This window comes from Urocitellus parryii, chromosome 1, assembly GCF_045843805.1.
Source record: "Urocitellus parryii isolate mUroPar1 chromosome 1, mUroPar1.hap1, whole genome shotgun sequence".
Classification (NCBI taxonomy): Eukaryota; Metazoa; Chordata; class Mammalia; order Rodentia; family Sciuridae; genus Urocitellus; species Urocitellus parryii.
Window position 1 is genome coordinate 136,488,617 of NC_135531.1, and position 16,854 is coordinate 136,505,470.

Sequence of the window (16,854 nt, forward strand, 5' to 3'; positions counted from 1 at the left end):
AGAAAGCTAAATTTTGCAAACCTGAAGACAACTTTAGCTTATAAACATGCTTTCCAAACATGACACTTGAAAATGGAAGGCCCCAATGGAAAAAACAAAACCTAAGACAATTACCCATGCAGAAGCAAAGTGGTATAGCTCACCATGACCCACACTGCCCCTCCAGGAGAGAGGGCTGGTAGTGGGAACTACTTTGCCATCTGGCATATTGTGTGTGTTTTACTTTGTTTACTGTAATTAGCTTATTATTCATCTCCCCAGTTATGATCCAACCTAATCTAAAGAAATGGTTTTTATCTAATTTGCCCCAACAGCTGGACACCCATAGTAAACACTGGCTGAATTAAAGAATAACTAATCAACAAGAGTTTTTTGTTTTGTTTCAGTTTCAAAATAAAGCCATACCCTAGATTAATGCCCAGAATAATACATCCCACATGCCCATACTTCCCAATTATAATTCCAACAGAAAATGTTGCTGTCTTTTTTTTAGATGCTACCCCAACTCAAGCTTGAATGACATCTTCTCTTTACTCCCCAGCTGGATCAAGACAGACCATGGGAGTGCTGGAAATATAGCTCAGTTGGGTAGGGTGCTTTTCTCACATTGCACAATGCCCTGGGTTCAATCCCCAGCATCATCCAAAAAAAAAAAAAAAACCTGATCATGGTTTTGAATCTAACATTTACTCACGCCAGTGAACAACAAAGATGGGGGAAATGTCCTCTCACTGAGCCCTTTCTAAATTGCCCCTTTTCTATCCTGTAAGCTGAATTCTTAGTCAACTCCTCCCCCTTAGACAAGGTACTCCAGATTTTCTTAGTCTCTTTCCTCCTCTGACTTCTTACAATGTTTGTAACTCAAGCTGCCAACAGTCATCCTATTTCTTATTGGTAAATAGTCCTCATTTCATCATCTCCCTTTTTTACCTTTTTCTCTCTTTTGCACCCCAGTTTCATTCCCTGCTATGCCATTCAAGCTGTCCTGAGATTGTTGCCACAGATATCCTAAGTAAACCCAGTGAACATTCTTTAATTTTTCACTTCTAAACTTGACTAAATTCTCAGCTACAATAGCACAACTATCTTGTTTTCACATTTCTCACCATCTCTTCACTTTCAAGGCTTTTCTCATGATTCTTATTTCTTCAACTGAGGCATCTCAAATACCAATTATCTCTCTAAACTCAATGCCTGAAAAACTCAACTGTACTCTACCTCTGAATACAAGAGGCAGCTGTGTCTACCCTACTCATCTCCTAGTCTTTCCCGTTTTGTTCAATTCTGCTCCACAAAAAGACTTCTCTACTTGTCCCAGAGATAAAGACCAAAATCATCCCCCCCCAAAAAAAAACTCTTTCCAACCTAACTCCCATCATCAAGATTATGACCACCTACTTGATTAATAACTTTAAAAATATTGATTATTTTGCTTGCTCTTCCACAAGCCATTTCCTAAAAATCCCACTATAAAGTCTACTGCCTCAGTGAGCAGGACAAAGAGCAACAGCTGTGTTAACTTCAAACCATCATTACCCAGGTCTCCAACGCATATTAACAGCATCACCAGTGTCTTCCAACCAAAATCCAGATCGTTCAAAAATGTCAAATGATCTTATCAGCAAAAGTTTTTCCTAAGCATTTTTTTAATTTTTTTTAGTTGTTAATAGATCTTTTTTTAAAATTTATTTATATGCAATGCTGAGAATCGAACCCAGTGCCTCACACATGCCAGGCAAGTGCACTACCACTGAGCCACAGCCCCAGCCACTTCCTAAGCATTTTTAATACAATTTATATTAGAAAGGTATTGATATATACACTCAGCTGATAAAATACTGCTTTTTAATCATGAGGTATTATTTTGAGAACCTTACCTTTATACCCGTTAATCCAGAGGACAACTGTACAATATCATACGCAAGGCTGGATTTTTCTGCCTCGACAAACGGATCAGAGAATGCTCGGCCATGAAATCTTTTAAATCCTTGGACTGTGTTCTTTGCGTTGGAAATTATCTAAGAAAAAGAAGATCAAAATACAGAAAACTACTATTAATTACTTTTTTTAATTTTCAACAATCATTTTAACTTCATAAAGTTTTTTCTTCTTTGTTTCAGTTTTCTTCAGACACTCAACCTTTCTCAACAGAGGCCATTAACATATGAAATGAAGGACAAGAAAGGCACATGGGTCTCCTGGTGGAAGGGCTGAAGTCAGAATCCAGCTTTTCTTGCTCTTCCTGCTCCTCCATGATGTCAGGTCACTACATTTTGAAAATATTTTCTGTTCTTAAACTTCTAATAAACATTTACATAAAATAAATATTAGTTTTTCAAAATGGTCCAAAGTTTGTGGTTCAAACTTTCTTTTTTTTTTCAGGTTTTTAAAATAATTGTTATTTTTTAAAAGTGGTTCAAACTTTCTAGGTACAAACTCAACAATATATACTAATCCAGAAATTCTAGTTTAAAAAAAAGTTCTGTAAAGAAAAAATATTACACAAAGTACAGAAAGATTAATGGAAAAGGATACTGGAATACAGGGAAAATATTACTTATAATTGGCAAAAAGCTGAAAAGTAATGGCCTTTTTGTGGAATCAGAGTTTTAGGATTAAAAAAGAAATAAGTATTTTTTCTTCTGTCAAAATTAAATAAGTAAACAACAGGCAAAAGACTGGAAAACAGCCTGTATGCTCCTGTAAAAGCAGGAAAATGGCAAAACAAATTAAGGCACAACCACACAATGAGTCTTATCATACAAGAAGTAAGACAACTGAAAAGACATATACTATGCTGTACACTTTCTTACAGGGAAAGCACATTTATGAGATTAGAAAGTATACACATTTTTTTTTGGGGGGGGGGGGCGGGTAACAAGATGAACTCATGGGCACTCAACCACTGAGCCACATCCCTAGCCCTATTTTATATCTTATTTAGAGACAGGTTCTCACTGAGTTGCTTAGCACCTCATTTTTGCTGAGGCTGGCTTTGAACTCGCAATTCTACTGCTTCAGCCTCCCAAGCAGCTGGGATTACAGGAGAGCACTACCGATGCCCAGTCACATTAAAATACTAACCATGAAGCTAGGGATGTAGTTCAGTGGTAAGGCACACACTTCATATATCTACAGTTTCTAATTCTAAACTAAACTATAACTTATAGGGGAAAAATGCTGGCAAAGACATTTTTAAAATACCAGAATGAACTTGTGCTTGAGATTTACTAGCTTCTCCTCCCAACACTGAAGATGTAAGACGTCCTTCACAGGAGATATTACAGAATTCTTTTGCATCAGTTATGTCAAAGGGCACACACAGTTCTTTTGTAAAACAAGTAAGGCTGCCCATGTTAGGCTCTGCTTGAGAAAGCTGCCAAAAAGAAACTATATCACAGTAACTGTGTTAACCTAGAATTGGACTTTCAGTTTAATACAATAACTATTCTCAATAATGAAAACAGGTTTAAAAATAGGAAGAAGTCACTGGAATTTTAGGAAAAAAAATTTGAAAATAGCACTATATTTGCTATCTACTGCCACCTAAAATATCTTAACCATTCTACAAATAAGTGTATAAAACACCCAATTTAATTAAAAACCAACTGATCAAGAATCATTCTTAGGATCCTAAATTTTAGGTCCTGTCTGGTCCAAAAGGGGAGTTACTCACTTTACATGTTGCTCCAGAACAAAATCAAACATGCAACTCCATTTTACAGATACTTTAGACATTCAGAATTATGAAATTCTTGGGGGTTTGCTGCTCTAAAGGGTCTAATGTTTCAAGGACTGAAGTCAAATCCTTTAATGTTTCTAGAGCCATATTTTCCTTCCTTTAGAAAACTTGATTACAAGAGCAACGATGACCTTAAATACAAGTAGAAAGGCCGAACAAAGACATACTTCAAGGAGCACTTAAAATATCACGAATCAAACAAGCCTTGCTTTAAACAAAATGTGAGTAAAAATACACCTAAGCAGTTTATATTGACCATATTATACTACTATTGTTAATTAAAGTTATCTGCCTCCCACTCAAGTATACGGGAACCGAAATCAGGTCTGTTTTTGTCAGCTATATAGCTAGGGTCTAGATTCTAGCTGCCGAACTAATGGATAGACAAACCAGAGAAATAGGTCATTTTAGGAAAAACTCTACCTGGCTTTTAGCTGCTGCTCCAATTGAACGATTCTTAGGACCAAAGGAAATACAAGCCCTAGAAGATAAAACAAACATTTAAGAATCAAATTTACTGCAATATTACATCCAAAACCACAGCAGGCAAGATTTCTGAATCTCACCTAAAAAGCCATATATCTTAATAAACAGTACATATTATGTCTATGATTTTTGACTTTTCTATTGAGGAATACTGCCCATGTAATAGGCTGCTTCTTAGAATAAGGCCTGTCATTTTAAAAACAGGAACATAAGTCCAATGTGATAATCACCTGTCTAGAGTACTACAGAGAGAAGTGGACAAGGCAGTCTCCACCATCCTAATTTTTCAAGTCTTGTGTTCAAAATCCTAATGTAAAATAATGTACTCTCACATCAATGTATCAAGTAAACACGTTGGTTTTCAAGACAGCTTGTAGCTTCATCAAGAACATATTTATATATTTATTGTCTAAAAAAATTTTTTTGGTACCGAGGATTGAACTCAGGGGCACTCGACTTAACCACTCTCAAACTTAATCACTGAGCCACATCCCCAGCCCTTTTTCTATTTTATTTAGAAACTATTCATTTATTAGTCTCACTGAGTTGCTTAGCACCTCGATTTTGCTGAGGCTGGCTTTGAACTCGATCCTCCTGACTCAGCCTCCCCCAGTCATTGGGATTATAGGCATATCAGCTACAAAACCTTTAAAACTACTCCTGCCTACTGCATGTAAGTAAAAAGAAACTTTTCTCGAACTAGCTTCCAAGGACTCAGAATTACTGGCAAAAAACTTCATCCCCAATTCTTCACATTCTTCCAAATCACCAACTCATACACCAGTTTGATCTATGTTACTTAGAAAGCAAAACTGAAACCTGCTTGAAGGTAAAAATATCGTGTTTAAACTTAAAAAGGCAGTTGTATTGAGAGTTGATACTCATGCTGTTATGACTTCCATGTTTTTCTTTCTAACCCCTTTAGAACTATGCTCTATGCTCTTTAGTGTCATCTCCCTTTCTAGTAGCTGCCTTCTCTCAAATTAAAATATGGTAAAGTTCACCCATTTCACCCCAAAAAATCCTGAGACAACTGTTTCCAGAGTCGATTTCCCTCTCAAGCTAGTAAGCTTTTTCTTGTTCTTACTTTATCAACTGCTTCTATACACCACCCCATCTAATGTTCAGATGTGCCCTATCTTATCCCCATTTTACAGGAGAGGAAACTGAGTTCAAAATGTTATTAACAAGTAAACTTACCGAGGTTCAAGCAATGGAGTCAGAACTCTAAATCATGTCACCATACTTTACACTCCAGCACTGACTCTCTTTCTCCCAGCCCAGCAAACTCTATAAGAATAAGTGCTCTGGAGCCATACTACCTTGGTCCAAATATAATTACATTAAATTACCTTTCTGTTAATTCAGAACTGTTTGACATAAAACTCACAAGCCCTGTGCAAACTGGCACAATGCTGGGCCTCTCTGGACCTCAAAGGCCCTTTCCAACCAATAGGCTAAGAACCCTTATAAATCAGACTCCCAAAACTGCAGACATATGCTTACTGGATTAACCTGGGAGGAGACTATGGTATAGCCTTAGAGCTCATGAGACTGAATATTAAACTCTTTGGCCAAAAATATGCAGGAGGTAGTCCCTCAAAAACACAGGTGTCAAGTCAGTTTATCTGCAAATATGCCACCAATTACACAAATAAATAAAGTCTCCTGAATACCACTTAAAGGGCTCTCCTATCACAACCCATGTTGCCTTTTAGAAAGGGCTGAAGGGTCAGGCGTGGTGGCCCATGCCTGTAATCCCAGCATGGCTCAGGAGGCTGAGACAGGAGGATTCCGAGTTCAAAGCCTGCCTCTAAATTAAAAAGGGCTGAGGATGTGGCTCAGAGATAGAACTAGTAAAACCCAGGGGAGTTCAAAGAATTAAAAAAAAACATTGATATCGGGGGGGCTGGGGTTGTGGCTCAGCAATTGAGTGTTTGCCTAGCACAGGTGATGCACTAGGTTCAATCCTAAGCACCACATTAAGTAAATAAATAAAGGTAATGGTATTCTATCTACCTACAACTAGAAAAAAATTAATATTCCCCAACTTTCCTATAAATCCTGCTGCATTATTAATCTCCTATTCTACCTCAATAAATAGAAGCAAGTTATCTTCCAAACAAAACTACCTACCAACAAACACAGCCCAGATTGCTTAATATGGAACCTAAGTCCTCTCCTATCCCAACCCAATTCCATTTTCCAATTGTATCTCACCCACAGTTATCCAACATGAGTTGAATAAGATCTCCAAATCTTCCTGGTTTGCTAAAAACCACTTTACACCTGAACTGCTCCAGTCCTTTAATTGTTCTCATCACCTACTTAGTAAAGCCTTCCCTACCCAAATAAAAATTAACCATTTGTAGCTCTTCAGACTTACTTCACTTCTACTTAGCACTAACCACAAACTGAATTATGATTGTTAACATATTTGCTTCCTCTTCTGAAACAGTGTTTATAAACAGTTCACAATTTATGTGTGAATCTAAAATTAACTGGGATGGGGCTGAGGTTGTGGCTCAGTGGTAAAGTTCTTGCCTAGCATGGATGAGGCACTGGGTTCAATCCTCAGCACCACATAAAAATAAATAAAAATAAAGGCATTGTGTCTTCCTACAACTAAAAAAAAAAAAAAAATTAACTTGAGAGTCAGGAGACATCATTAACAGTGATTTAAACACCAGTAAAATATGTATTGTTTAATGAAGCTTTCTAGTTATGACATGCATTATCAGGTCTCAATGCAAAATATGTAATTTAATAAAATGAGGTATTAGATCATGAACATGTGCTATAAAATGGCCATTAGCCACATATGGCTATTTAAACTTAAATAATTCAGTCCCACTGACCACATTTCAAGTATTCAATATGTAAGTATGGTTTGTGGCTACTCTTTGAACAATGCAAACACAGAACATTTCCTTCATCACAGAATGTTCTATTAGAACATACTGACTGATAGTATTGCTCCAGACAATATTCTTTTTGAAATATTTTTACTTACTTTTAAAATCTACATCTCTGTCATTAACAGTAAAAAGTGTTTTTCATGTCTCGAAGAGCCAAAAAAAATATGTCTCGGAGCAAATGATTCAACTGCCCTTTTTTAGTCTATGCATATAAATTCCAAACAATGCCCAACTCCTTACAAAGCAATCAAATCTCACTAATGGAACTCAATCACCACTATGTAACGCAGCAATTAAATCTCAAAACAAGTACTAACTTCAATTGTGGAAAAATTCACTTTACTTACCATCTTACAAAATCATCAACATAATCAGTACATCAATTATTAATAGGCTAAAAAAAGTTCCCTAACAATAATCCAACTACTGCACTAGAACGAGAAATGCATAGCTTTTCCATTTGCCATGTAAACATATGTACAGTAGATTTCAAGCTCTAGACTCAGTGCACACTGCTTTTCCAGCTGTGTGATACTGTTGTTATTATGAGATTCGATCAGATTTTCTCTGAACAACGAAAATTACAGCAGCTATCTGATAGGAATACCACATATTAAATTTGATGATCCACCTTTAAAGGGCTTATCTCAGAGACTGGCACATCATAAATAACAAAATATTACCTGTTATAGTTACAATGAATCCACAGACTAGGTTTCAAACAAAAATATATCAACTAGTTTACTCTGAAAGTTGTTTAAAAATCTAGTCAGCCATCTTTAAAATAATTGATCGGGGCTTTTTAAAATCTTCCACTAAGAAAAAACAACTAGGCGCTGGGGATATAGCTCAGTTGTTAGAGTGCTTGCCTTGCATACACAAGGCCCTGGGTTCAATCCCCAGCACCACAAAAAAAAAAAAAAAAAAACTAAAAGTAATATGATCAATTTGCCAAGTGAGTCATGAAAAACAGCACCAAATGAAGCATTCTGAAATTAATATTACACATCATATTTAAATGAATAGAAAGCCTGAGAAGATTAAATTGCCTATTAGTGCCAATACTGCAACTTAGTTCAAAGTTTTCTTCCTTTCTCAACCTCCTCTCCAGTACTATGAATTGAGCCCAGAGCTGCATGCATGCTAGGCATAGAACTCTACCACTGATCCATACCCCTAAGCTCAACGTGAAAGAACTAAAGAAAGGTAGGTAGGTTGATCTTAAAGAAAATAAGGATTACCTATAATTCCACAACCCTCACCCCACCACAGATGGCCATTATTATCATTTAGGTAAACTCTCCTATGCAATCCTAATAATCAAAAAAAAAAAAAAAGTGAAGGCTGGGGTTCTGGCTCGGAGGTAGAGTGCTCGCCTAGCATGCAAGAGGCACTGGGTTTGATCCTCAACACCACATAAATATAAAATATTGTGTCCACCTATAACTAAAAAATAAATATTTGTTTAAAAAAAGTGAAATGCCCTTTTCAGTTTACTCCTCCTTCAATAAATGCTCAGAATTTGGACATGAACAAGTATCACAAGAACATTCAAAGAAAATCTAACTACCTCCCACTCACAAGGTGCTTGCATACGATCCCTGTGGCAAGAAGCCTCTTTCATCCAAGCAGGTCAAGCTCCCTTGTCCCACAGATTCCACAGCGCCTTCACATGCTAGGCAGTGTATTAGTGTTCTACATCTGATACTCCTAAATACTCTGAGAAAAGAACTATTATTGACCCACTTTATAATTAAAGAACCGATTCAAGTCCAGGATTCAAAATCAAAAGAGTATCAGACTCCAAATTCTCTACCAGACCCTGTAAAATTCAATTCAACTCTACTTCATACCTTCAGACTATCCCAGTCCTCTCCTCCCAGTATTCTGATCCCATCTACTCAAGTCCCACTCCTATCTTTCCTCAGTACTTTATCCAACACCTATTTACCTCTCCTCTGCACAAAGGATTTCAAGACTGCATAAAACCTCACAGGTAATTGTACTCTTATTCTATGTACTATTGCTTTTTGTCATTCATATTCCCTCCTAGATCAGTTATACTAATAGACAGCAGGAATCTCTACCTCATATTTCCTCTCTACTCCATACAACAAAAATCCAATGCTGTGCAAACCTTGAGTATTCACCCAGTTTGCTCTTAGAGAAACAGTATAGGAAGTTAACTCACCATTTGAGACCCCTATGTTCTAAACTTTAAGTCATAGAAACAGCACCCTTTTTCAACCAGAGAACAGTACTGTTCTCCCTTTCCTGGGTAAAAGATGCTATTGACCAAATATTTATGCACATTCTGATGGGTTATTATGAATAGCAGCAGTCAAACAAATCCTTAAAAGGTAGTTGCAAGTATAAGCTTATTTTACGTAAAACTACTTCCAGGATATCAGGGCAGTCATTGCTCTAATTCACCTTCTCTTAAGGGGTGAAGAAAATTAGTTTTTCAGAGAACCTGTAATAAGCAGCTGTAGGCAAAACTGGCCTGGAATTGAATACTACCTAAATCAGAGTACTCTCTGGTTACTTCCTTAGCCCTGAACTAAAAAATATCAAAAAATTAATATCAAACACCAAGCAAATCATGCTTTTGGGATCTTCAGTTCCTAAAATACAAGGAATTCTTACTTAATAAACTGTGCACATTAAAAAGAATATAACTAAGACTTGAAACGCCCAGCTTTCATTTTAGTGTCCTTATATATCATCCAGTAACAGCATTCATAAAAACGCAAGAAGTTATAGCAACATTAGCAAATACTTTGGCAGAATGTACCATGTGTCAGGCATTACTCTAAGCACTAAGAAAAAGCTGTGAATTATATAGTTTTAATTCATAATCCTCATAACCTCCAATGAAGTAGAGAAATCACTTCTGTTCCTAATAAAAATGCCTTATACTTTTGTAAAGTATTCTGGCAATACAATCTGAAACTTTAAGCATATCCTTTGCCCAAGCAATTTCACTTCTGGCAATCCAAGGAAATTTTAAAAATGCAAATGTAAATAGTTGAGAACTATTTGTAATGGCTTAAAAAATAAGAAATTACCTGTTTGAAGAAAATATAGTATAGCCATATATTTAAAATATTACATATTTAACAAGGCAACATATTCATTGACTTTGAAAAACATCAAAATTGTAAGTGAGCGGGGTGCAGTGGCACATGCTTGTAATCCCAGCAGTTTGGGAGGCTGAGGCAGGAGGATCACTAGTTCCAAGCCAGCCTCAGTAAAGGCAAGACACTAAGCAATTCAGTGAGACCCTGTCTCTAAATACAAAATAGGGCTGGGAATGTGGCTCAGTGGTAGAGTGCTCCTAAATTCAATCCCTGGTACCCTCTACCCACTTAAAAAAAAAAAAAAGATAATGTATACACAATCCACAGAATTATTTTCATAAGTAGCTAATTTCTAGCCAAGCACAGTGGCACACACCTGTAATCCCAGAAGGTCAGGAGGCTGACACAGGAGGATCACAAGTCCAAAGCCAGTATCAGCAATTTAGTAAGGCCCTAAGCAACATAATGAGTCCATATCTCAAAATAAACAAAAAGGGCTGGGGATGTGGCTCAGTGTTTAAGTACTCCCGGTTTCAATCCCAAGTACAAAAAAAAGTATCCCATTTCTAACCTGTTAATTTTTGCAAAGTATGGGCCAGTTAATTTCTATAACATTTGGCAATCCAAACATTCTAAATTCTAAAAGAAGCTTCTGAAGTTGTACCCTTTCTACAGTAATAATCCAACTAAATACAGAAAGTTTCTCATCTCATCCAAAGTCTATGATAAAAAAAAAAAAATCTCAATCTACAGGGTGCAGTGGCACCTGCCTGTAATCCAGCAGCTCAGACAGCTGAGACAGGAGGATCATGAGTTCAAAGCCAGCCTTAGCAACTTAGCAAGGACCTAAGCAACTCAGTGAGTCCTTGCCTCAAAATTAAAAATATATTTAAAAAGTCACATTCCTGGGAATGTGACTCAGTGGTTAAGCATCCCTGGGTTCAATACCCTTTGCCCTCCACCAAAAAAAAAAAAAAAACTCAACCCGAACACTCAACTAAAAACCCCAAAATGAGGACTGGGGTTGTAGCTCAGTGGCAGAGTGATTGATTACCTAGCATGTGTGAGGCACTGGATTCCATCCTCAGTACCACATAAAAATAAATCAATAAATAAATAAAGGCATCCGTCCATCTACAACTACAAAAAAAATTTTTTAATTAAAAATTAAAAAAAAACAAAATGATCACAAAGTCCCATATTTCTCTTCTATATCACACTAGTGTAAATCAATCACCACATAAAATAGTACAATCAACCTACTTCCCTTCCCCTTCTCAAATCCATTCTCCTCAGACACACAAAAATAAATAAATATAAATTAGATCACTTCCCAGTGAACCTATTATAAAAATGTTTTATATAATTTACAAAGTCCTGCCATAATCTAGTGTGCCCTTCTCGTTTCATCTAACTCCTAACTCCTCATTTCATCTCACGCCTTTTTCTCAAGTGGCTCAAGAGCAGCCATGTTCCTCTAATCAAGTGTGCTAAACTTTTTTTTACTCTGGTCTTAATACTTGCTCTTCCTTCTGCCTCAAACAGTTCTTACTCAAAACCACCACAACTTCCATGGTCAACTCCTACTCATACTCTAGGTCTCAAATGGCACTTCTTTCAAGAGCACCTTCCACCTCCACCCCACATACAACTTAAATTAGGTGTCCTTGTTAAACTATCATATCCTGTACTTTTCCACCTTGTTCTTACCAGTTAGTAATTATATACTTTTGTTTAGTATCTGGATTTTTCCACTGGCCATGTCCCTAATGGGAGGAACTTGTTTATCACTCTACTCCTTAGGCACAGTGGCCGCCACTAGTGGCACTCAACATCTGGAAAAATGAAGGAAGCCTGAATTTGGTTGAAAGGCAAATCTCTCTTCTGCTAAGGCTCCACTGGCTCTTCAAAAACAATCCAGTTTGTCATACCCACAGTTTGAAATAAGGTACATCCATCATAGTCAACCCTAGAGGACCTACATCTTATTTCCACTCCCACACTAAAAAAATCTATATCATGCAGTTTCTGCACACCTACAAGATCTAAATTCATTCTTCCACAACCTGTACAAAAGTCAAGTTTTTATTGCTCCCATTTTGACTCCAACACAAAAATATAACTTAATCAAAAATAATCATTTAGCCAGGCACAGTAGCACACGCCTGTAATCACAGGGGCTTAGGAAGCTGAGGCAGGAGGATGGTGAGTTCAAAGCCAGCCTCAGCAAAAGTGAGGCACTATCTCTAAATAAAATGCGAGCTGGGGATGTGGCTCAGTGGTCAAGTGCTCCTGAGTTCAATCCCTGGTACCAAAAAAAAAAAAACCATAGTTGCGAAGTCACTTGAATATATGACATTCCTATGTATTGGCAGTGTTGAAGGAAGATATATAAAAAAACATAAGGAAAAAAGTATTTATATGGTATTTTCTTATTGCAATTACAGAGTGTTCCTGGGCACCTTTGTCTTTAAGACAATTTTCTTAGGGGGAACAGGTATTGGAGATTTAATTCAGGGCCTTGCACATATTATAAGAGTGCTCTATCACTAAGCTACACCCCCAACCTTCTTTAAAGCAAATTTAACTGCCATCAGGAACACTAACTTCTTTTGCATCTGTAAACACTCCCTCAGATTCAAATAGAACTCATAATGAAACTACTGTTGCATCTTCTGTTTGTCTAAACTTAAAAAAAAAAATAGATAAGATATTCTAAAAAGAAAAGACAAAAACACTGTTCTTTCCAATACTTTAGATTCTCTCCGTGTGTTGCTTGGAGCTAAATTATCTCACTTGAAGCAGATAAGGGACAAGAAGTTACATGCATAACTCAATATTCTAGCCTTTACAATTTCTTCAGAAGGTCTGGGGATATAGTTAAGCAGTACAGCACTCGCCTCACATACATAAAGCCCTGGTTTCAATCCCCAACCCCACAAAAAAAAAAAAAAAAAAAAAAAAAAAAAAAAAAAACACTCCAACCTGTGCATGCCTATAATCCCAGGACTCAGGGAGGCTGAGGCAAGAGGATCACAAGTTCAAAGGCAGTCTCAGCAACTTAGTGAAGCCCTAATAAACTCAGGAAGACCCTGTCTCAAAAATGTAGGATGTGGCCCAGCGGGTAAGCGCCCCTGGGTTAAATGCCCAGTACCAAAAAAAAAAAAAAAAAAGTACTGATAAAATGCTTATAAACAAACTTTAGTTAAATTTTTAAAAGCAATACACAATACACAAAATTATGGTTGCCTATAGTTCAGCTGCTCCAGTCACTGAGGCAGGCAGGTCACAGAATTCTATGGCAGCCTGAGCAACACAGCAAGATCTCCTCTCAAAAAAATAAAACTGCCAGGCATGGTAGCACACCCCTCTAATCTCAGCAGCTTAGGATGCTGAGGAATGTAGATTTCGTGGCCTCAGCATCTTAACAAGACCCTGTCTCAAAATAAAAAAAGAGTAGGAATGTAACTCAGTGTTAAAGCATCATTTCTAAATACCAAATAAAAATTTAAAAATAAATTACCCATTATTAAAAACAATAAGGGGGATGGGTTTAACTACTAATGGGGTGGGTTTTTGATATGTAGAGGGATACAAATTAAAATGTTCTAAAATTGTTTGTGGTGATGTTGCACTGTTTTGTGAATACCCCAATAAAAACTATCAAATAGTACACTTCGAATGAGTTAACAGTAATTTTTTTCCCCACAGTGCTGAGGATTGAACACAGGGCCTTATGCATGCTTGGCAAGTGCTCCACCAGTAACCCCAACTCTTACAGAATATCTCAAAAAAGCTGTTTAAATAACTGTTTTAGAAAACTAAGACAAGAGGGGCTGAGGATATAGCTCAGTTGGTAGAGTGCTTGCCTTGCATGCCCAAGGCCCTGGGTTCCATCCCCGGCTCCAAAAAAAAAAACTAAGGCAAGAAGCACCAAAGCTACCATTTGGAGTTGTGGGATGGGTTTTCGGGCAAAAAGGGGGCGGGGGTCAGAAATTTGACAAGTAGAAGAGAAACGTTATTAGCCTTCTTAGTGGAAAAAATGAGTACTACACAGAATCTACTTTGGTTAGAAACCTGCTACAGAAGTATGATAAAAATTCAAGTTGAAAATGAGGGACCTCAAAACACTGAAAGCCTTCTACGGCCACATTGAGATTTGGAAATAATTTGAAGTTTCCTACAGATTTTGCCTAAATGGGAAGGCAACGAACTAAAACTGATCTATGTACTCAAAAGGTTCTTTTACTCCTACCAAGGAAAGACCTGGCTGAGTCACCTTCTCAGAGCTTTGTCTGTACTGGTCCCATAACTTAGTATAGGTTATAGAAGTCAAAGTGAGCCCTTGAGTCATTGAATAACAATTGTGGCCAACAGCCGGTGGAATGTGCTATGGTGAAGTGCAACGTTATGAAGGAGTAGACATGCACAGATTGAGCAAATGACCCAATATAACACAATGTCAGAAACGATGTGAAAAAAAGTGAACACAATGATATCAAGAGTGAATCTATTTTTATTAACTCCCTTTCTACTATCTATCCTTGCCACCCCAATCTCAAGATGCCGGGTAGGTCCAGAGCCTGAACCTCAAGTGCTCCTGACTCCCTCTTCCGGGCACCGCCCCGCCCCCACTCACGTGGGGCCCCGACCGCTCCAAGGTCTCTCGGTCCACAATACCAAGAACCCGTTCAAATAGATTAACTTTTATTAAGTGCCTGCTATATGCAAAGGTCCGAGACATGCCCTAAGCCTGACCTCCACCCTCCACAAAAAGAATATCGCCTCATCCTACGTTCTGGGCCTGCCTTCCCTCTAGCTGCTACCCATGTCCTGCGCTAGAAAGAGAACCGGCTCAGAGGCCTCATTTAGCCCGCGGAAAAGGCCTCGTGTCTGCCGCAGACCCAAAGCAAAGCGGGTGGGTCACAGCCACGAGTTACCGGGCACTCACTTAGGCCCTTAGCCGGGAACGGAGGCGACCCCCAGGCCCGCATTCCCCAAACTGAGCGGGTAGCAAATTGGAGCAAGTGCTACCTCCCCATCATGGTGCATGAGATTGACCAGCCCCACACTTACGGCGTGCACCGGTCACTGTACTCGTTAGCGATCGTCTCGATGCCGCCGGCACGAGCCACAGCGACGTAGCAGCTCTGGAAGCCCAGGTCTATGCCCACCACCGACATGGCGCCGGCTACTGCTCGGGCTCGGGCCCGGGTCCGGCCGCCGAGACAGGACACGGACCCCGGCGGGGTTGGCGCGCGGAAGAAGTGGGCCGCGTGGGCTGGAGTACCGAGGTTGCTGGGGGACGGGCAGGTGTCCACGAGAGCGTCTACGTCCTTCCTAGGAGGACCGCAGCGCAGGGCGCTACTCTGGCCGGCTCCGGCTTAGCGGCAGTAGAGGGGGCGCCGGTAGCGGGGGCGGAGAAGATCTCGAAAGATCTCGTTGCGACGAGAGCCTAGCTGCAGCGCGAGAACTGCGCAGGAAAGGAATGTTCTCGCGATATCTTGAACCAAAGGCTTTTTTTTCTTCCTGAAGCCCCGCCCCATCTGCTCAGACGCGTACGTCACATCCTGGCTAGAAAAACCGTGTAGGGACTGGTCGGCTGAAAGACAACTGGAGGCGAAACTGGCCAGTTGAGCCTGCGCGTAGAAGCTGCCGCGCCGCAGTCACTACCGCAGTGAGCACCTCCCCTTCCATAAGAAAGTCGTCAAGCTTGATTTGAGTCTATATTCCGAAGAGGCTCTGTTGGCTTACTTCCGCTGTTTTTCTTTATTTTGAAGAGACTTCCGGTGGCCGCATCTTCAGCACGCCGCCTTCTGTTGGATCCAAAAAATGGGAAATCTTTAAATTTCACTGGGCCTCTGCTCCCTTGGGGATAGGTTAGCCAGTGGGACAGAAGGCCGCGGCTGGCGGTAGGCCCTGAGCGGAGCGTTACGTAGAGCCCTGTAAAGTCAAAGCGACCTCACCAGCGGAAGGGAGGAATCCACCGCAGCTTACACCACCATTTCTCTTCGTTCAACCTTGTTGACACCATTCTGTAAACCACTCATGTTCCTAGGTCAGACGAAGGCCAGCAAGACTTAAGCACTTACCCAGAGCTAGGTCCTGAGATGGATGAAGGGCATACAACTAGAATACAACTATCCTAGAAGGTCCGCTCAGACCAGATAGTGACAAGTTTACGAGAGGCCAATGAATCTTAAGTTTCACAGGCCCTGGCTTTCACCAGCTCTTGGAAGAGCAGGTAATTGCTTAGAGTTGTGGAGTATTACAGGTGAAGAGGGGAAGCCATCTTGAAATTGGGAAACGATTCTGTATGAGTACTTCTGATAAATTGCCTAAAGAGATCTCACAAGAAGGAGAAAATGAATTTCCAAGTCTCCGGTGTTTTGATTTCTGTTATAAATATTTATTTAGTGGTTTTTCAAGGGTTCTCAACACAGCTTTTAACTACAAACTTGGATTATTATCAGCAGGGTAACCAAACAAGTCAAGGGGATCCTACTACAACTTGGCAAGTGCTATATGCACAGCATGGTAGAGAATTAGTCTTCCCAGAAAAGAAAAAGGTTGTGTTCAAATTGGAAAAAACAGCAATAGAAAGTGTGGTTTGAAGATAATAATGTTT

The 16,854-nt window shown here is 39.1% G+C and overlaps 1 protein-coding gene across 2 annotated transcripts in view; it reads right to left on the reverse strand.

Annotated features, from left to right (window-relative positions):
• The window catches only part of Hspa4 (heat shock protein family A (Hsp70) member 4), a 46,280-nt gene extending 30,070 nt beyond the window's left edge, over positions 1-16,210 (reverse strand). Inside the window, exons 1-3 of one of the 2 annotated variants that reach the window (XM_026400110.2) lie at positions 15,303-16,210; positions 4,166-4,223; positions 1,878-2,018 (exon numbers count right to left, since the gene is read on the reverse strand). In XM_026400110.2, coding sequence (XP_026255895.1) covers positions 1,878-2,018; positions 4,166-4,223; positions 15,303-15,409 — 306 coding nt within the window. In that variant the 5' untranslated portion in view covers positions 15,410-16,210. The remainder of the gene's footprint in view (positions 1-1,877; positions 2,019-4,165; positions 4,224-15,302) is intronic. The other variant, XM_026400111.2, reaches the window with a different exon arrangement.
• Positions 16,211-16,854: the final 644 nt, after the last annotated feature.